The following is a 20,824-nucleotide window of genomic DNA, read 5'->3' as shown; positions in this document are numbered from 1 at the left end:
TAATGACGCAAAGATATGCTCGAATTTCCTGCGGAAATCCACCAGTACCACTGGAGTTAAAAACATTATTAAAAGCTTACTGTTTTGAATCGAGCTAAGGCAAGTACCAGTAGATAGTTTTGAACACTGGCTGGATATTTACCTGGATATTTATTTGCATGCTCAAATTTATTTTGGATAATTTTTAACCCCAAAAAAGTTACGGACTGCAGCTTTAAGTTAGGGTGTTTTTGTAGTCTATGTATAAATTGGTCTGTTTAAGTTACTGCCACATATTTTTTCATTAATTTAAAAGCACTCATTGTTTTGATTAAAATGATAAACTGCACCATTGAATAAATGTATATTTTTTATTTATAAAAAAATATTGCCCCCTTAAGCAACTTCCGTATAGTTAGCTATTTTTTGTTCGTAGCTTTCTAACTATGTTTTCAAAAAGCAGTTTCATCAACAAGGAAATTGCTGTATGATGTAGCCTAATTCATTGCGATATTTATTTTTTGATGTCACTACAAAAAAATTAATGTAGGCCTAAAAAGTAAATGAATAAAAAATATAATATAATATAATATAAAAATAATGCTTTTGGAGTGTGTTTAACAGCACTTTCAACAATCAAACCTAAATGGTGACATCTGTGCACCTCTTTCAGTATTTATAGGGTTGAGAAGATAGTGTGGACACTCTTTCAGTGTTTAATCACTGGCTGATCACTCTCAGTAATTTCTAAGGGAAACAAAGCAGAGCACCGCCTCTTTAACCACAAACCCATGCCAGACAGCATGGCTATCTCTGCACGGAATGCCGGCTATTGGGAACAGGAGTTGTATTCTCTTCTATTTTCGGACTACATAGTGGGCTCTGGATTCTGCTAGAGGACACTTATCTCAGCTTTACCCCTCAAGGTCGACAGCTTCTGAGGCGCCTATTTGCTAAGGAGGATCTGATTGTATCAGTATGAACGTTATGCAGATCTTGTGTGTTATATTGAACATGCCACTATGTCTTTCAACTAGTCTGTCAAATGAGGCAAAGATAGATCCCTTACACTCACATAAATGGACTGCACCGAGTTGTAAGACCATTTTAAAAAATCATTGTCTCAGAAGTTAGTTATAGGAAGCCCTAAGTTATAGGTACAGACGGATCCCATTCCTTTCAATACCATATTTCATCCTGTCATAACACAGTTTAAGCCTACTCTTAAAAATCCCCTGATAGTTCTATGAACTGGGCCATGTTGTATTCAATCTGGTATGCTGTTAATGTGCAATCATATTATAAATATACATTAAGTAATAAAAATATAAATAAACTAAAACTCACCTAGCCTAAATTACATTTATATTTTATATTGTAATAAACGAATTTAAGAAAGCCTATAGAAAATATAAATCTAATTGTATATGTTTTATAGGGTCTTGCAAAACCCCTCTTTATAGCCTACATATACAATTATATTTATATTTACTAATGTGAAAAACAAAACAAAAAAACAATAACAACACTTATATAAAAAGAACAAGTAACGTTAGCCTACATTGAACTGTTTTGACAATGTACCGTCCGATACAATTCCTCATCCTGACCGAAGTCTCGAGCACCACTGTTGTTGTTACCACAGGTCAACTGTTCTCAAGCGTCAATTGAACTTATAATCTAACTTTTTTGTTTAGAGAAATATTGTTAGAAAATTCCGTATATTTATTTTAAAAAAAACATTGTACCATTTCCCCCTCCCCAATCTTTTGTTTTCACTTCCATATGGGGGTTCAGGCCTTAATAAGTGTCCAAAGCCGTAGTAAAAAAAATAAAATAATTGCCCATAACATAATTGAAGACTTTAAATAAATAGAGAGAGGTCGTGCATTTAACCTCTGGACAGCAGCGCATTAATCACAAGCAACAACAATGTTGTTTTAAAAATAACCCCTTACAGTACGGTTCGTCAAACCTGTTTGCCTTTTGTGATCGTGCAGGGACGGACCGCACGGACGCGCAGCCAATGAGCAACTGAACACACACGGACACATGGGAATATCTGACATATCTCCCCAACTCTGACCTTGAGGGGAACAATAAAAGAGGGCCAGGCCACTTCTTCCGAGGCCAACCCGTTTAGACATTACTGAGGTCAGTACTCAAATGCATGTGCTTTCCACAGCGCTGTTTGGATAGTGCGCCGTGCCTTGCATGTGACAGTTTTTTTTATTTTTTTTGAAGAATTCGAGGTTTTTGTACACAAGTACTCACCAAGATTGTGGATTAGAGATTGACACATGCCTATGTGAAACAAAACAAAGAGGAGAACATCTTTTTTTTTCCTAACAAAGTTTCTACGACGTTACAGGTGTTTGAGTGCAGGTCCGGGACCGGAAGCGTTAATCATGTCCCGCTTTATGGAATTGAGGGAATTCGGAGATGCGGCCACATTCCTGCGAAAAACCAACCTGGAGCAACTCGCTGCGCAGTCCCATGCGTTTGATGGTACTGTCAGACTTTTTGTGTCCTATGTGAAAACGAGTTTTTGTTATTTTAATTGGTGCAGAATCCTATCAAAATTAAAATCATTCATTTTAAATCCTATCCAATTCTGAACGAGATACACATTAAGAATAAGATGAGCATGCATTGTACATGTGAAAACGCATAGATATCTTGACATAACACGCAATTTTGTTTATTTTAACTTTAAATAAATTAATGTAGTAATAATAATAATAATAATAGTATTGTTTACTAGTATTATGTTTAATTGGTGTTGCATGCATAAGAGGTTTATCTACCATGGTTTGTAATGTTACCTGTCTGGCAGTTCAATTAAGAAGTGACAAATACTTCTGTGTGCAGGGAAGAAACGTGTGTATATTCCAGATGACAATGAAGCCTACATTGAGGTGGAGATCAAAGATACCGATGGAGACAAAGTCATGGTGGAGACCAAAGATGGAATGGTCAGTGAAGCTTTAAAACTGCCCTTTTTTTCTGTGACCACACTGCACAAAATATGAATCATTATTTTTTGTCTTATTTTTCAGTAAGTATATCTACATTCTTACAAGATAAAATTTTTTGAGAAGAAATTAGATCTTTCTTACCTCATTGACAAAACATTTTTCTTGAAAAATAAAACAATATGCTTTAAAAAATGAGGGGAAAAAACAGATAAAGAAACATACATTTAAGTATTTGTTTTAGGTGTTTTCACTAGAGAGAAAAAAATATTTTTTTATTGCAGTGTATACCAATGCTGATGTTGTTTGTGGGCTGTTTTTTTTTTGTGTGCTTAATGTATTTATAGCAAATAGTTAAGTTCAGCAGGCCAATTCCGCATGTTTCTACAATTGTCATTCAAGCAGTGGAAAAAGAAAATGTATCACAAGGTGGTGATTCAATTCTTTAATCTAATACCGACAGATGTTAACAGTGAAAGAGGATGACATCCAACAGATGAATCCCCCGAAGTTTGACATGATTGAAGACATGGCCATGCTTACGCACCTCAATGAGGCCTCTGTTCTTTTCAACCTCAGCCGTCGCTACAGTTTCTGGATGATCTATGTGAGACACGACTTTATAATTTACTGTTTAACAGCTCTCTGTATCTAAAAGAGTTTTAAAAATATCCCGAGAATCAAGTTATCTGTTTCTTTGATGTTCTTCATAGCTTTTGGATCATTTGAGGGTTTCTCAGTCTTCATGCGTGTTCTTTTCCATCTGTCCACAGACATATTCAGGGCTGTTTTGTGTGACAGTTAACCCGTATAAATGGCTTCCTGTCTATTCTCCTGAAGTGGTTGGAGCGTATAAGGGAAAGCGTCGCTCAGATGTTCCGCCTCACATCTATTCCATTGCAGACAATGCCTACAATGACATGCTAAAAAGTATGGTCTGAAACATATTTCACTTTTGATCTCCATTTCACACAGGCCTTGTTGCATTTGTTTTGATTCTGAATAGCACTTTGGTCAAAAGATAATGCATTTGGTTCTTTATTCTTTACCATGTACTCAGTAAACTTTTTTCCATGTAGATCGTGAAAACCAGTCAATGCTTATCACGTAAGTAACCTTCCACCACGACGTTCTGTTCTACAACTATTAGGTCAGAATGATCTGAAATCCTTTGTGCTCATTATTTAATCATGAAGCGGTATAAAAAATGGGTTTTTGTCATTTTGAAGAGTTTTCTTTTTGCTTTTTCAATCTTTCTTCTTGGATTTAATAATGTTTCATGTATATTTCACATAAATTTTGTCCATGCCTAGCGGAGAATCCGGTGCTGGCAAAACTGTCAACACGAAACGCGTAATTCAGTATTTTGCCATTATAGCTGCTCTTGGTGAAGCAGGGGGCAAAAAAGGAGTAAGGGCAGAAACTTCTCTGCTTCTTTTTGTCATCACCCATCCTTATCCCTTGTTTTTGTCTCCCTGCGAGTCTTACTTTTGTTCCTCTACATCTTGTTTTTGGGGATTTTTAATCACGTCTAAATGTTTATCTATTCCTTTTGGATTCACAGACATCCTTTTAACCGATAAGGAGTGACCCTGAGTTTTGTTACCCAAGTTTTGTTTTCCTGTTCCAGTATGATTTTATAAACCCTTTTTATACCACTCTTTACATTGCCCATTCCCCTTTTTGCAATGTCTCTAATTTTGTCTTTTGTTTTTGACCTTATAAGCTCCTTTTTCACTTTGTCTTTTTGGAAAAAAAACTGATTTCATCTATTTTCCCCTCAATCATGACAGATAATATTTAATTTTCATTTCCATTAGTTTGTTCTGACCTACTCATAGATATAATTTTAGTGTTTGATTATAAACTCACACATTTCTCTGTTTTCAACGTAAATAGGGGACATTAGAGGATCAGATAATTGAGGCCAACCCAGCTATGGAAGCTTTTGGCAATGCAAAAACCCTGAGAAATGACAACTCGTCCCGCTTTGTGAGTAAACATCATAAGATGAGCACAACACCTCATTTTCTTTCAGTGTCGTTCTCCGTTTTACTTTTTTCCCTCTCTTTAACACAGGGTAAATTCATACGAATCCATTTTGCTCCTACAGGGAAACTTGCATCTTCTGACATTGACATATGTAAGCTGATTTGAAAAATAATACTGTTATAGATTATATGTCTTGTTATTCCTTCAAATCCTGTTCCATTCCACGTTCACTTTTGTTTAGATCTTCTGGAAAAATCTAGAGTGATTTTTCAGCAAACTGGAGAGAGAAGCTACCACATCTACTACCAGATCCTCTCGCAAAGGAAACCAGAACTCCTAGGTATTCAGAGGAAACACAGACAGCATGGCTACTATTTAAGCTAAATAACTAAGTATATATCAAGTATAGATGTTAAAATGCCCGCAGAATGCCATCCTCAGTGCACTGTGACTTAAAAACCAAACCTCTTTCATGTGTTAAACAGACATGCTGCTGGTGTCATCAAATCCCTTTGACTACCACTTCTGCTCGCAGGGTGTTATAACTGTTGACCACATGGACGATGGAGATGAGCTGCTTGCAACTGATGTAAGTACTTGTATGATGGAGACCACTGTAAAGACATACCTAGATGATAATTACTCCACATGAACACAGAATGACCACTCACCTATAATGCAACTTGCTTACAATCCTCTCTAGCATGCAATGGACACCCTTGGTTTCACTCCTGAGGAGAAGTATGGCTGTTACAAGATAGTCGGTGCCATCATGCACTTTGGCAACATGAAGTTCAAAGTGCGGCAGAGAGAAGAGCAAGCAGAGGCAGACGGCACTGAAAGTAAGAGGGATTCTGTCATAAGCAAGGCCAACGTCTCAGTCAGTATCTTGGTTTGACTAAGCGCTGTGGTTTTGTTACTCAGGTGCAGACAAAGCCTCCTATCTCATGGGGATCAGTTCAGCTGACCTCATAAAAGGACTGCTTCACCCTAGAGTGAAAGTGGGCAATGAGTACATTGTCAAAGGACAGACAGTTGAACAGGTCAGTTTGGTCGGTAAATGATGAATTGGTATCCCTGCTATTTAATTACACCAAGCAGTGAGAGTATTTGTGCTTTTGTGTCATGACAGGTGGCCTATGCTGTTGGTGCTTTGGCCAAAGCCACGTATGACCGCATGTTTAAATGGCTGGTGAGCAGAATCAATAAAACCCTATACACGGCCATCCCCCGTCAGTTCTTCATAGGAGTGCTGGACATAGCAGGCTTTGAGATCTTTGAGGTAAGTAAGTCGGTCATTGTCTATCAAAAATGCTTGTATATTGCTTTGCATCACTCATTACCACTGTCTGCACATCAGATGTGGATCCTAAAGATACAAGATACAAAATTAAGGCTGGGTAAAAATATGGATTTTCTCCATTAATCGTGAATTTCAATTCTTAAAAACTCTTTTTTTTTACCCTGTGGAAGTGCTTCCTGCACCGCTTTTCAGTGATTCATTGACTCACATGTACTGGTTCTTGGTGGTGAATAAAAAATATGCATTGCAAGCAATATAGTCCATTTCACAAACAAATTACTCTTGAGTCAATCTTTTTAATGATAAAGTTGATGTACTTGAAAAGCTACTTTTAGTCAGTAGAATGTCTGTTGGAATGGAAATCATCCAAATAAAGTGTTAGCACATATTAAGCAGACAGTCTACTAATATTCGAATGACTTGTAGTTGACATGAAGTTACAAAGTTACTTATAGTTAGTAGAATGTCTAAAGTGGACTAAAACATTGAATCAAAATCAGATTGAATCGAGAACTTATTTAGAACTGATTCAGGAAATGTACATTGATACCCACCCATATACATTATTCAGTACTCATTGTACCTTATTTGAAAAACTCTTTCTCTTCCGTTTCCCTGAACAGTTCAACAACTTTGAGCAAATGTGCATCAACTTCACCAATGAGAAACTGCAACAGTTTTTCAACCATCACATGTTCATCCTAGAGCAGGAGGAGTACAAGACAGAGGGCATAGAGTGGACTTTCATAGACTTTGGATTAGACCTGCAAGCCTGCATTGACCTCATTGAGAAGGTTGATATAGAATTGCATACAACTGTGTGAAAGCACGTGTAAGTTTGTATAAGATAATACTAAGCGACTCTAGCTGTTACATCCTTCTTGTGTTGATTGCAGCCGTTGGGTATACTGTCTATTCTGGAGGAGGAGTGCATGTTCCCTAAAGCCACAGAGAGCAGCTTCAAAGCTAAACTCTACGATAATCACATTGGCAAGTCTCCCAACTTCCTGAAACCGAGGCCAGACAAAAAACGCAAATATGACACTCACTTTGAGCTGGTGCACTACGCTGGAGTGGTGAGTGAAAATAACATCATATTCACATACATATTTACCATAGCATACAAGAATAGACTCTTTATAAGCCGCATTACTGGAGCCATTGGAATTTGTTAAGCAATTTACAGTATGCAATGCCGCCATAGAATGGCACCATTTAAGTAACAGGGATTGTCTGGAGCAAGCTGAGGTTAAGTGCCTTGCTTAATGGCACAATGGTGATAGCTCAAATCACTTGATCACTATAATTCAATTAACATATAATATCAATTCACATACATGTATGTTGTCAGGTGCCGTACAACATCAATGGATGGCTTGACAAAAACAGAGATCCTCTAAATGAATCAGTGGTGGGAATCTTCCAGAGATCGTCCAACAAGTTAATGGCAATCCTCTTCGAGAACTTCATCAGCTTAGATTCAGGTGTATATTAATACAACTGATATTAAAAGATGATCAAATGAAAAGATGTACTGAGGTGTTTTACATGTATTGTTACAAGTACAGAAGCAAAGCCAGGGGGCAGAGAGAAGAGGAAGAAAGGTGCTTCATTCCAAACAGTGTCCCAGCTGCATAAGGTGGGTAAAAATGAGGAGATACGGAGGCGAGATTATGTATTTTCTAAAGGTCTACTGTGTGAGATCAAATTATGTTATATCTAAATGCACCAGCAAAGCGACTTTTCACTTCTTTAAAAATCTGCAAATGTTAGATATTGGAAATGGTGTTGGAAAGTGAGCCAGTTAAGACTTGCAGTGATGTTTAGGTAATCTGACCCATGAACATCACTTTAAGTCTGTGCTGGCTCAGCTTTCACCAGCTGCAGATGCAAAGACGCAGGTAAGATCTGACCCAGTAGTTGCTAGCATGGAGACTGTGAGCTGATTTCAAATTAGTTTAAATCTTAACATGTTGGATAATGACCTTTCCTTCTATATCACTCTAGGAGAATCTAAACAAGTTGATGGCTAATTTGAGAAGCACTCAGCCTCATTTTGTCCGCTGCATTATCCCCAATGAGTCAAAGACCCCAGGTATAAAAAATTCAGTGTTGAGGATAAAACCATTTGTTATGCTACAAGATCTCCATAAACCAACAGTAAACACACCATCAGTCTTCAGTTTCTGTTCTTGTTTCTGATAGGGATGATGGACCCATTTCTGGTTCTGCACCAGCTTCGCTGCAATGGTGTTCTTGAAGGAATCCGCATTTGCAGGAAGGGATTTCCCAACCGGATTCTCTATGCAGAGTTCAAACAGCGGTGAGTTTTTCTTCATAGGTCACACTTGTAATTAGGGGCACAAGCGACTCTGGATAATGCTGAATTGACAGGAAGATTATTTTAGTGAATGGTAATTAAATGAAATTCAACACAGGTAATGCATTCTGGGGATGTAGTGTAGAGTATAATATCTGTCTATCTATCTCTTTAATTTTCACTACTTTGATTATACTTTCTTGTATTAAAATGTGACAATTTATAAGCCATTCTCACGTCAATTTTGAATGGTGCACAACCCTAACAGAAAGATGAATAAAGATATTTAACTAAACTGTCATGATTTACCAGCTACCGTATCCTGAACCCTTTGGCCATCCCAGAGGACACATATGTGGACAGCAGGAAAGCTGTAGAAAAGTTGCTTGGGTCTCTGGATATCGACCACACACAGTACAAGTTTGGCCACAGCAAGGTTCATGAAATTGTTCTCTTTCACTCCTAACATGCCCAATATTTTCAGTTACTTACAGTAAAACTCATCCCAGGCTACACTGACCTGTGAATCTGTCCTCCTTCAGGTTTTCTTTAAGGCGGGACTTCTTGGCCAGCTTGAGGACATGAGAGACGAACGTCTGTCTAAGATCCTCACCTTGCTGCAGGCCTTCTGCAGGGGAAAACTCATGCAAATGGAGCGCAGAAGGATGATGAAAGAGAAGTATGAGCTATTTGGATATCCAAACCATGACAATAGTCATAAAGCATCTAAATAGCCAAACGCAAATAGTTTTGCTGTTACTCACTGACTGAAGAAGGTGTCAGATTGCAGATATTGCATCCTTAAGCCCTTTCTAAGCATGTTGATAAACTGTTGAGAGTGTGTGTAGGCCTATGAGCCTGTAAATCTATGGGAGGAATGTCTGAAGTGTATGCGGACTATGTTGTGGCGTGTGTCTGGCGTGTGTCCGTTTGTTTTGTGTGTGTGGTCACTACAGAAAAAGCCCGTTAAACCCCCTCCACCCAAAATGGCATTTACAAAAGCAGGTGTGGAGGTGGGTCATATATCCCGCAAACAGTGCACATACCAGTTGTTGACGGTTCCTTACCAGAGTACCCCCTCCGATCTTTAATATAAATAACTTTCTTTTGTCCAGAATGGATATGACTGGGAGCAGGCTGAAAACCGCTGAAATGCCATCCCAGGTGACAGGAGATTAAGTTCCTCTTGTATCTTCAGAAGGCTTCAGCTTTAGATAATCAACAACCTCTCCCTGACCTTTGACTGTTCCTGATTGTGTTGCCGCTTCAGCAATGCGGAATTGATTTACTCTTTAGGCATGCTCAGTATCACAGTGGGATTACTGATTTAGAACACACGAAACAATGGCGTGTGGCAGCCTGGCCCTATTTGGTGCTAGACATACTGAGCTAATTTAGAACAACAGGGGCAGGGAGTTTGAGGTCCAGGCTACAAAATGGATACCAGTTATTATTTTATCCTTGGACACAAGGAGTTTTGAGAGAGTGTAAAAGGCTTCATCTTGATCCTCTTACAGTATTTATAAAAGATGTCCTGAGCCGATCTGAAGGATTGGTATTGGGGCCAATTAAGCTTTTTTTTTTATTGATCGGTATCTGCTTTCCTAAGCCTGATCCTTAATTTTACATCAGCTGTCACGCTGGTGCCGTGCAGTAGGTGGTGGTATGCACCTTCAAGTGGGTTTGCCAACCGTCATTAAAAGGAAAAGAATAAGCTCAAGTGTGTTTGCGTGATATATATATATATATATAATTACTCTAGTAATTGTTACATTGGAGTTACTCCAGTGATAGATGCCCCTTTTTTACATTTGAGCCCCTGCCCCTGAGAAAATCTCTGCACAGCCCTGTATACTTTGGATTGATTTGAGTGTACTTTAAATTGTGGACCAAGCACTAGGAAATGACTAGGACGTGCTATCTGCAGATACTCAATATTCATTGACTCGGATTGGTTTGGGGGCACAAAAAACTTGATTGGGACATCCCCAGTATATATCTTATATTGAAACTTTGTAATGAATTTACCCAATGTTTTGTGTAGTCCAATATACAGTGCTATGCATAAGTTTAGGCACCCATGCTAAAGTTGACTAAAAAGAGGAATAAAAAATCATCTTTTGGAAATTGAACTTAATGCCTAAATTTAAAAAAATAGGAAAAATCCAACCTTTAAGGACACCAATTTTCTTTGTGAATGAATAATGTATCGTAAATAAATAAATGTTCTTCCTTAAAATACAGGGTGCATAAGTTTGGACACCCCTATGTTAAATTCCCATAGAGGCAGGCAGATTTTTATTTTTAAAGGCCAGTTACTATATGTATCCAGGATACTCTGCATCCTGATAAAGTTCCCCTGGCCTTTGGAATTAAAATATCCCCACATCATCACACACCCTTCACCATACCTGGAGATTGGCATGGAGTACTTTCCATAAGATCATCTCTCAATGCAAATCAAACCAGCTGTTAGGCTAACTGAAATAAAACCATGGCAATCTCTAGGTATGGTGAAGGGTGTGTGATGATGTGGGGATATTTTAATCCCAAAGGCCAAGGGAACTTTATCAGGATGCAGAGTATCCTGGATCCATGAAGTAACTGGCCTTTAAAAATAAAAATCTGCCTGCCTCTATGGGAATTTAACATAGGGGTGTCCAAACTTATGCACCCTGTATTTTAAGGAAGAACATTTATTTATTTACGATACATTATTCATTCACAAAGAAAATTGGTGTCCTTAAAGGTTGGATTTTTCCTATTTTTTTAAATTAAGGCATTAAGTTCAATTTCCAAAAGATGATTTTTTATTCCTCTTTTTAGTCAACTTTAGCATGGGTGCCTAAACTTATGCATAGCACTGTATTTCCTAGACAACTCCATATATACGAGCACCAGGGTCAATTACGTTATGCAAATTTTTCATGGATCTACTTATTTAAAAATGTATATGTTTAACATGCAAGTTAAACTTGCACTTGAATACAGCACCTCTACGATGAAAATTAGGAGACATTATACATTTTTTTAGCTTAAAGTTAAAAATATTTATGGGATCAATTTGTTTAAACTTTTTTTTTTATGGTATAAAAGTTTTTAGAACCATATGAAACCAACATGAATATAAAGAGTACATTTCTGAGACCTTAGCATGTGTGTTTAAACCCGATTTTTCCTTTTCTTTATCGTGGTGGATAGTCATATACAGTATGTCACTGATCCACCATCTGATTATCTTCACTCAGGGAAGCTCTGATGGTGATTCAGTGGAACATCCGTGCCTTTTACGCAGTCAAGAACTGGCCATGGATGTGTCTGTTCTTCAAGATCAAACCCCTGCTGAGGAGCGCAGCGACAGAGAAGGAGCTGGCTACACTGAAGGAGGAGTTCCAGAAGCTAAAGGAGGCTCTTGAGAAGTCTGAGGTGAAGAGGAAGGAGTTTGAGGAGAAACAGATCTCTTTGGTGCAAGAGAAAAATGACCTCTCCTTACAACTTCAAGCGGTGAGTGCAAGAGTGGATCATACCAATGAAACAAGAAGTTGTGATTCAGAATCACATAGTTAATAGCAATCATATTTTACTTGCTTTTATGCATCAAACACTAGTCAAAGGAAAGATGGAAATAATACATTTTTACATTCTGACCCCAGGAGCAGGATAATCTGGCTGATGCTGAAGACCGCTGTAACCTGCTTATCAAGGCTAAGATCCAGATGGAGGGGAAAATTAAGGAGCTGATGGAAAGGCTGGAAGATGAAGAGGAGATTAATGCCACCATCCTGGCCAAGAAACGCAAACTTGAGGATGAGTGTATTGAGCTGAAAAAAGACCTGGATGACCTGGAGATTACTTTGGCCAAGGTGGAGAAGGAAAAGCATGCCACTGAGAACAAGGTAACACTGATACGTTCATGGATGGGGCAATGTGGTCTACGTTAGTTCCTCTAATGCACTGATTAACTAGTTCTCTCTGGTTGACTCAGGTGAAAAACTTGGTGGAGGAAATGGCTGCATTGGATGAATCCATCCTGAGGCTGACTAAAGAGAAGAAAGCCCTCCAGGATGCACATCAACAGGCTCTGGAAGACCTGCAGACTGAGGAGAACAAAGTGAACATGCTGTCCAAGGCCAAGATCAAACTTGAACAGCAGGTGGATGATGTGAGTATAAAGTGGGCTCAGTAAAACCCTACGAGACAAACTTCAGAGTCTGTAGCCATCCGAAACTCCTAATTCACAGCACAGTGGAAATAAAAAGCTTATTAGCCTACACGACAGTCTAACCTAGCACAATGGTTGAGTTATACATTTCTTAGATTTCATTGTTTATTATTATTTGTTAACCTGAACAGTTAGAGGGGTCTTTGGAGCAAGAGAAGAAAGTGCGTATGGATCTGGAGCGAGTGAAGCGAAAGCTTGAGGGTGATTTGAAGATTTCCATGGAGTCATCCATGGATTTGGAGAACAACAAACTGCAGCTAGAGGACAGACTAAAGAAGTGAGATTTTACAAGCATTACAGTCGTTGTCGTGTTAACTGTGCTACAAAAAAGCTGTATGATTATATATTCTCTAATGATATCCGTACTTGGTCTTTTCTGTAGGAAAGACCTCGAAATGGTTCAGATAGGTGCAAAGATTGAAGAAGAGCAAGCTTTGGTTATTCAACTACAGAAGAAAATAAAAGAATTACAGGTAAAGTAATTATTTGGCTAATGACCGAACATTACATGTTTGCATAATGAGTTATTAATCTAACAGTATTATGGTAAACTGTTTACAGACACGTATAGAAGAGCTTGAGGAGGAACTTGATGCTGAAAGAGCAGCTCGAATAAAGTCGGACAAACAACGCAGTGATGTTTCAAGGGAACTGGAAGAGCTGAGTGAACGTCTGGAGGAAGCAGGAGGTGCTACCGCTGCCCAGATCGAGATGAACAAGAAGCGAGAGGCTGACTTTTTAAAGATGCGAAGAGATTTGGAAGAATCCTCTCTGCATCATGAAACCACCATGGCCATGCTACGGAGAAAGCATGCGGACACTGTGGCCGAGATGGGGGAGCAACTGGACAACCTGCAGAGGGTCAAACAGAGGCTGGAAAAGGAAAAGGCAGAAGCCAGAATGGAGTCTGATGATTTGGCGTCTAACCTTGAACATCTCTCCAGAGCCAAAGTAAAACATCTCGATGTGCTTTACATGGTTTCTGAGATTCATAATGCCATTATGTTACTATTCATAGAGTAAACATGAATTGGGATGAAAAATAATTTATTTATTGCTATTATATATACAGTACCAAATGAACTGAGAGAATTAACAAAGAGACTGATGTTTGCAGACCACAACTGAGAAAATGTGCAGGTTGTACGAGGACCAGATGAACGAGTCTAAAACCAAGGTGGAGGAACTCCAGAGACAGCTAATGGATGTTACCTCTCAAAAAGCACGGGCTCAGACAGAAAGTGGTCAGTGTCCTACACTTTGAAAAGGAATAAAGATCAGGAGCTGGAAATATATTATACATTATGTTTGGAAGTCTCCTCTAGAAAATATGAATCACATCTTTTTCTTAGAAACAAGTGCCAACACAGAGATCAAATTATTTAAGAACAAAGTAACTGGCACTTGGTTATGTACCAACGGATGTTCCCTCTTTTCACTTTTACAATTATCAGCCGAGGTCAGCCGCAGACTGGAAGAGAGAGAGGTTCTGGTCATGCAACTGCAGCGAACAAAGAGTGCTCTCACCCAGACCATGGAGGAGACGAAGAAACAGCTAGAAGAAGAATGCAAAGTGAGCCTAATTTTAGATGCATTCGATACATTTTGCCATAACTATTAGGACAGTCAGTCAATTTTAATTTCTAACCACAATTAATCACATATCAATGTTTGCTGAAGAAAGACATGAAGCATTACATTATTGTGGCTGACAGGCAAAGCGTTGAAAACGCTTTACCCTACCGTTCAAAAGTTTGGGATCATTTTCTTTTGGAAAGAAATTAATACTTTTATTCAGCGAGGATGCAATTAATTGCTCAAAAGTGACACTAAATACTGGAGTAATGGCTGAAAAATCAGTTTAGCCATCACAGGAACATTTTTTATTTTAAATTATATTCAAATAGAAAATAGTTATTTTAAACTAAAACTCTTTCACAATATTACTGTTTTTACTGTATTTGATCAAATAAATGCAGCTTTGGAGAGCAAAAGAGACTTAAAAATCTTAATGACCCCAGACGTTTCACTGGTAGTGTTTATATATTCAATATATTAATCTCACGTGAATCACATTTAATATTATATTGTGTTTGTGCCAGGCGAAGAACAGTTTAGCTCATGCGGTACAGTCATCCAGGCATGATTGTGAGCTCTTGAGAGAGCAGTTTGAGGAGGAGCAGGAGGCCAAATCCGAGTTGCAGCGTGCTCTGTCTAAAGCCAATGCGGAGATTGCACAGTGGAGGACAAAGTATGAGACTGATGCCATTCAGAGGACCGATGAACTAGAGGATGCCAAGTAAGAGACCACTCTGTCATCAGCCAATGTAATATAGAGTCTTGTTCACTTATCAATTTTTATTTAAAAAGCTGATTTATCTGTCTTCAGGAAGAAGCTGGTTGCACGGCTCCAGAGTTCTGAGGAGGCAGTGGAAGCTTCCAATGCCAAATGTGCCTCGCTGGAAAAGACCAAGCACCGTCTGCAGACTGAGATTGAGGACTTGATGGTTGACCTGGAACGCTCTAATGCTGTGGCTGTTGTACTGGACAAAAAGCAACGCAGTTTTGATAAGGTCAGGACAAAAAAGTACATTTAAATATTTAATTTAACCAGAAGTACAGATTTTTTTACAGAAGAACAGGCATTGTTCTTATTCATTTTCTACTACCACCTATTTGTATTATTATTATAATTATGTCCAGGTGCTGTCTGAGTGGAGGCAGAAGTTTGAGGAGACACAAGTCGAGCTAGAAGGCTCTCAGAAAGAGTCCCGCAGTGTCAGCACAGAGCTCTTTAAACTCAAAAACTCCTATGAAGAAGCCCTTGACCAGCTGGAAACGATCAAAAGGGAGAACAAGAACCTGCAGGGTACAAAGATTGTACATAGACTTTAGCAAAGAATATATCTGTGAAATTGCATACATTTATATTAATCAAGAGAGATTATATTTAGGTCCATAATGATTTTCAAAATGAGCCTAACCTGACCATCTGTTTTGCAGAGGAAATCACTGACTTGACTGATCAGATTAGTCAAGGCAACAAGACTATCCATGAGCTTGAACAGATGAAGAAGGTTTTGGACCATGAGAAGAGTAACATTCAAGCAGCACTGGAGGAGGCTGAGGTGATGAATATTACCTGAGATACCAGACTATGCTCACCAACAGACATTTATAATTATGTACGTGGGTGAAAAGCTAATGTGTTGCTAACCCTGTGGCTCAGGGCACTCTGGAGCACGAGGAGAGTAAAACCGTACGCATCCAGCTGGAACTCATCCAGACCAGGACTGAGGTTGAAAAGAAACTGGCAGAGAGGGATGAAGAGATTGACAATCTCCGGTAAGGGACTCTTTTATATCTATTAAAAAAAAAAGTAAACTATTAAAATATCACTATATAATTAAAACACGTGACTATTTACCTATGCAGTCGAAACCATCAGCGGACTCTGGACACCATGCAGACCACTCTGGAAGCGGAAACCAGGACCCGTAATGAGGCGATCAGGGTGAAGAAAAAGATGGAAGGAGATATGAATGAGATGGAGATCCATCTGAACCACGCAAACAGACAGGCCGTGGAGTCTCAAAAAATGGTGCGCAACCTACAGCTTCAAATCAAGGTGAGATGGGAGGGCTGCTTGTAGCAATATGCAGATTTAAAAATACGGTAACACTTTATAATAACTGCACGCTATTAATCATTAGTTAAGCATTAGTAAACAGTTAATTCATCATTTATAAAGCATTCATAGACATTAATAAGCAGTTTATAAATACAGCTACAAATGCTTTATTCTTGATTTATAAGCATATCTATTTCTAATTTCTAAATGAAGTATAGCATTATTTACAAACCAGTTATTTAGGAGTTGTCAGAGATTCATAAGATCACTTAGAAAGTGTTAGTAAATGTAGTAAATTCATGTAGTTATAAAGCATTTAGTAGTGGTGAGTTAACTATTGTTGTGAGCTCATCTAAAGTGAGGACTATTCATGGCTTGTAAAGCATTTACAAAGGAGATTTAAAGGCTCATTTGTCTTCTAAACAGAAAAAATAAACAAACACAACACAGCGATACAGAACATAGAAATATTAACAGCCTTTAAATCTCCTTTGTAAATGCTTTACAAGGCATAACTAGTCCTCACTTTAGATGAGCTCACAACAATAGTTAACTGACCACTACTAAATGCTTTATAACTACCTGAATTAACCATGAATTACAGTAGAAATTCATGTTAATAAAGCATTTATTAACACACTAAGTAACTATTAATATACGCCTGAATAATAAGATGTATGAATGTACATTTAAATAGTTTATTAATCATTTACTTATACTTTCTAAGTAATATTATGAACCACTGACAACTCTTAAATAAGTGGTTTGTAAATAATGCAGTACTTAATTTAGAAATGATAAATTGATCATTAATAACATATGAAAATATGATTATTAAACACATTATAGATATGCTTTTAAATCAAGAATAAAGCATTTTTAACTGTATTTATAAACTGCTTATTATTGTCTATTAATGCTTTATAAATGACGAATTAACTGTTTACTAATGCTTAACTAATTATTAATAGTGTGCAGTTATTATAAAGTGTTACCAAATTCAAACTATTTAGAAACAGAGTAATCTGTAACTACAACTTAATCTCTTGGGATGCACAATATTACGATTTGTTGATATTGTATAGTTGATTGTGCTCAGTTCCCTATTTTTACATCTGGATTACCTTAAAGTACATTATTAAAGACGCTCTAATGCTTTAATAAAGCAAATCTCAAAATGAATATTCATTTTCATAATGTTGTGATGCCTAAAGCTAAAGCATTTAGTTTTTGAAGTTTTATTTTTAATTTACTCAAAATAGTATACATTTTAATATCAGACTTAACATAAAAAAAATTGGCCAGAATGTTTATATCGGTGCATCCCTTCTAATCTGTATTACATACAAGTGTGCAAAAATTCAAATGTAAACTGCAATTGTTGTCTTCTCAGGACCTGCAAGTAGAGTTAGATGAGTATGTACATCAGTGCGAGGACCTAAAGGAGCATGTGGCAGTCACAGAAAGGAGAAACACCCTGCTAACTGCAGAGTTGGAGGAGTTGCGTGCAATCGTGGAACAAACAGACCGCATGCGTAAAGTCGCTGAGCACGAGCTTCTGGAGTCCAGTGAGAGAGTGAACCTGCTGCATGCTCAGGTATGATAAATGAGTGAAACGATCAATAATCAAACGTCATGATCTTACCTCACAATCCACTGATCTCTACAGAACACGGTAGTGTTGAACCACAAGAAGAAGCTCGAGGGTGATCTGTCCATGCTGTCTGGGGAAGTGGACGATGCTCAGCAGGAATGTCGCAGTGCTGAAGAGAAGGCGAAGAAGGCCATAACTGATGTGAGTTACTATTGTCTGCAGTATGGCTGAGTTTTGCATGGGCAGGACATGTCAAAATCGTATCTAATTCTTCTAATTACACCAATAAAGCACAACACTGAAACTCTTGTTTTAAGTGGGCTGTTTTATATTAAATCCAAACATATCCATCATTAGGCAGCCATGATGGCGGAGGAGCTGAAGAAGGAGCAGGACACCAGCAGTCACCTGGAGAGGATGAAGAGGAACATGGAGCAGACCATCAAAGACCTGCAGATGCGTCTGGATGAGGCGGAGCAGATTGCTCTCAAGGGAGGAAAGAAACAGATTCAGAAAATGGAAATTCGGGTGAGCAGAAAAAAAAGAAAAAAAACGTCCATTTGGTCCAGACATGAATATAACATTTTATGGACTAATCTGAATCTGTGGGAACATTTCAATCATCAGGTGCGGGAGCTAGAGGGGGAGCTGGAGTGTGAGCAGAAGAAGAGTGGAGAGTTCCAAAAAGGATTGCGAAAATATGAGAGGAGGGTTAAAGAGCTCACTTACCAGGTATTACTCACGGGGACACAAAGAAAAACAGTGTGCCTCATCATCTCCAGCACATCTAAAATACTTTGTGTTCTCTGTGCAGACAGAGGAGGACAGGAAAACTCTCCTGAGGATGCAAGACCTGATTGACAAATTACAGGCAAAAGTAAAGAGCTACAAGAGACAAGCGGAGGATGTCGTACGTATTTTCCATTCCCTTGCAATATCAATTCAGTAATTCAATCTTTTATTACATAAAAATATGGTACAGTGTTGGACAGTACCAAAATATTTGACTTTGTTCATCATGTGACCTGTCAAACAATATGGCATTGTCAGTTTTTAAGATTACAGAGCACTGTATCTCATTGTTGTATGGCAGGAGGAGCAGGTCAACTGCAATATGACTCGGTTCAAGAAGATCCAGAATGAGCTGGATGAGGCCGAGGAGAGGGCAGATATGGCCGAATCTCAGGTCAACAAGCTGCGTGTGCGCACCAGAGAGACTCATGTTGTCAAGGTAACACAGTAAACTGATCTCAGATCCTTGAATAGATAGATCACCCAAAGATGAAACTTCTGTCAATGAATTGTCACAACAAAACTGAACCCGATTAGACAAAAACAAACAAACAGACATTTCAAAATATACTATTTTATGTTCCATAGAAGAGAGAAAGTCCTATAAAGTCATCAGAAAATGAAAATGACGGAATTAAATTTTTTGGGTGAACTGGCCCTTTAAGAGTGAATAAATGGAAGAAAAAGAAAACAATAAAGTGAGTCATAACAAACATAACTTTTTGTTCACAGATTGTGGAGTGAAGATGATTAAAGCAGATGATTGTTCGTGTAGTCGTGTAGCTTGTGACAAGTACCTTTCCTTTCTTTTTTGCTCTTTGCTGCAAGGCACAGAGGTTTTGGAAATGTTTAATGCTTACTGAAAGTCAACTAAAACTGATTTTTTTTTTCTTCTTCGTTGCAATTGCAACCTGCAAAGATAAAATGCTGATTTTCAGATATACCGCTAGTCTTGAAAAGTTGTTTTTAAGCGGTCTACATCCTTCTTGGAAGAGACTCAGAATTTGCAGTGTTTTGGAAAACCACAGTGTCATTACAGTCCATCTGAAGAACAGCTCAGGAAGACAGTTGTGTTCCAGTACCCTTCTGATTTTAAACTGGTCTGAGTTGAAGTCCACAGTGTATTTGAAAAGCTATTTGGACATGATAAATAAACAGCGCCTAAATGGAAATGTTTGCATGATCATGTCAAGTTGCACAGAAATTAATTTGGAATAAAAATGTTAAGAATGCTTTGCTCTAGTTTTTCTGGTCTAACTCAACCTGCATCACCAAATAATATGCCAAACCCTTACTTTCAATTTCAACAAAGTGGGATAATTGATCACTTTGTTCTTTCTAGGGATGCAAACTGAAGGGTGAAAGTTGAGTAACAGTTGGTCTCCTAGAATTTTTTCATAACTTATAATGCTGATTTGAAATTAAGAAATAGCTCAAATATTTAAAATATAGCATTATGTAGCATCTGTGAAAAGGGGAATCTCTCTGAAGATCACTGAAAAATCTTTATCTGACTCGGCTACCAAAAACTGTAAAACCAGCCAAACAGTCCAGCCTAACCAGACTGAAGATTAGTTCATCTGTGTAAGGCAAGAACTAACTAATTCAAAATACACTTTTAAAGGTTTATTTTATTGCACTTTATCTATTTGCGTCTGCAGATTGTAATTGCAATTTGCAATACATATCTGTCACATTTTCAATTAAATGTCCACTTGAGTAGCATTTACACCAAACATATTCCAATGGGTTTGCTCACATTTCATTTGCCTGATTCTATTTCTAGCTGTTAAAGGTAGGGTAGGTCAGAATTGTCTAAAAAAACTTTTATTCAAATTTGTTTCAACTGTCTTTATATACCAATACATAATTAAAATGCAAGTACTCTGAAATAGAGAGTATAAAAAACTGAGTGACTCTAGTGTATTTAATCTTCAATAAACACAGCTCATTAATTCCATGCAGTCCCACCTAAAAACGGAGAGTGACAGTCGCGCAAGCCAATCACTTGTTTCG

The 20,824-nt window shown here is 38.0% G+C and overlaps 1 protein-coding gene across 3 annotated transcripts; it reads left to right on the top strand.

Moving 5' to 3' along the window:
* Positions 1 to 1,999: 1,999 nt before the first annotated feature.
* On the top strand, positions 2,000 to 20,042 carry myh7bb (myosin, heavy chain 7B, cardiac muscle, beta b). 3 transcript variants are annotated; one of them, XM_079588405.1, is made up of 43 exons: positions 2,000 to 2,133; positions 2,351 to 2,487; positions 2,851 to 2,954; positions 3,418 to 3,561; positions 3,728 to 3,884; positions 4,034 to 4,061; positions 4,268 to 4,364; positions 4,854 to 4,946; positions 5,034 to 5,097; positions 5,188 to 5,286; positions 5,432 to 5,535; positions 5,650 to 5,788; positions 5,871 to 5,989; positions 6,079 to 6,228; positions 6,873 to 7,043; positions 7,146 to 7,325; positions 7,601 to 7,733; positions 7,818 to 7,888; positions 8,257 to 8,344; positions 8,455 to 8,572; positions 8,882 to 9,005; positions 9,112 to 9,248; positions 11,818 to 12,073; positions 12,223 to 12,465; positions 12,555 to 12,731; positions 12,923 to 13,068; positions 13,174 to 13,264; positions 13,353 to 13,742; positions 13,909 to 14,035; positions 14,246 to 14,364; positions 14,894 to 15,090; positions 15,181 to 15,364; positions 15,495 to 15,660; positions 15,795 to 15,919; positions 16,021 to 16,136; positions 16,227 to 16,419; positions 17,816 to 18,019; positions 18,092 to 18,217; positions 18,374 to 18,544; positions 18,644 to 18,748; positions 18,831 to 18,926; positions 19,110 to 19,247; positions 19,541 to 20,042. In XM_079588405.1, exons 2-43 carry the CDS (start codon positions 2,388 to 2,390, stop codon positions 19,550 to 19,552), a joined length of 5,802 nt encoding a protein of 1,933 aa, XP_079444531.1. In that variant the 5' UTR covers positions 2,000 to 2,133; positions 2,351 to 2,387; the 3' UTR covers positions 19,553 to 20,042. The 3 variants fall into 3 exon arrangements, with proteins under 3 accessions (XP_079444531.1, XP_079444533.1, XP_079444532.1); XM_079588407.1 differs by lacking the exon at positions 4,268 to 4,364 and having other exon boundaries at positions 2,106 to 2,133; XM_079588406.1 differs by lacking the exon at positions 2,000 to 2,133 and having other exon boundaries at positions 2,263 to 2,487.
* The last annotated feature ends 782 nt before the right edge of the window (positions 20,043 to 20,824 follow it).

Source organism: Phoxinus phoxinus, assembly GCF_949152265.1.
Source record: "Phoxinus phoxinus genome assembly, chromosome: 18".
NCBI lineage: Eukaryota > Metazoa > Chordata > Actinopteri > Cypriniformes > Leuciscidae > Phoxinus > Phoxinus phoxinus.
The sequence above is the reverse complement of the archived record's forward strand: the minus strand, read 5'-3'. Positions and strand labels throughout refer to the sequence as shown.

Excerpts from the sequence above, each read along its gene's own strand:
- myh7bb (XM_079588405.1), top strand. The coding sequence starts at position 2,388 with ATGTCCCGCTTTATGGAATTGAGGGAATTCGGAGATGCGGCCACATTC. Across the intron at positions 3,562-3,727 it reads ACAGTTTCTGGATGATCTAT|ACATATTCAGGGCTGTTTTG; the intron begins GTGAGACACGAC and ends ATCTGTCCACAG. Across the intron at positions 18,545-18,643 it reads TTCAGAAAATGGAAATTCGG|GTGCGGGAGCTAGAGGGGGA; the intron begins GTGAGCAGAAAA and ends TTCAATCATCAG.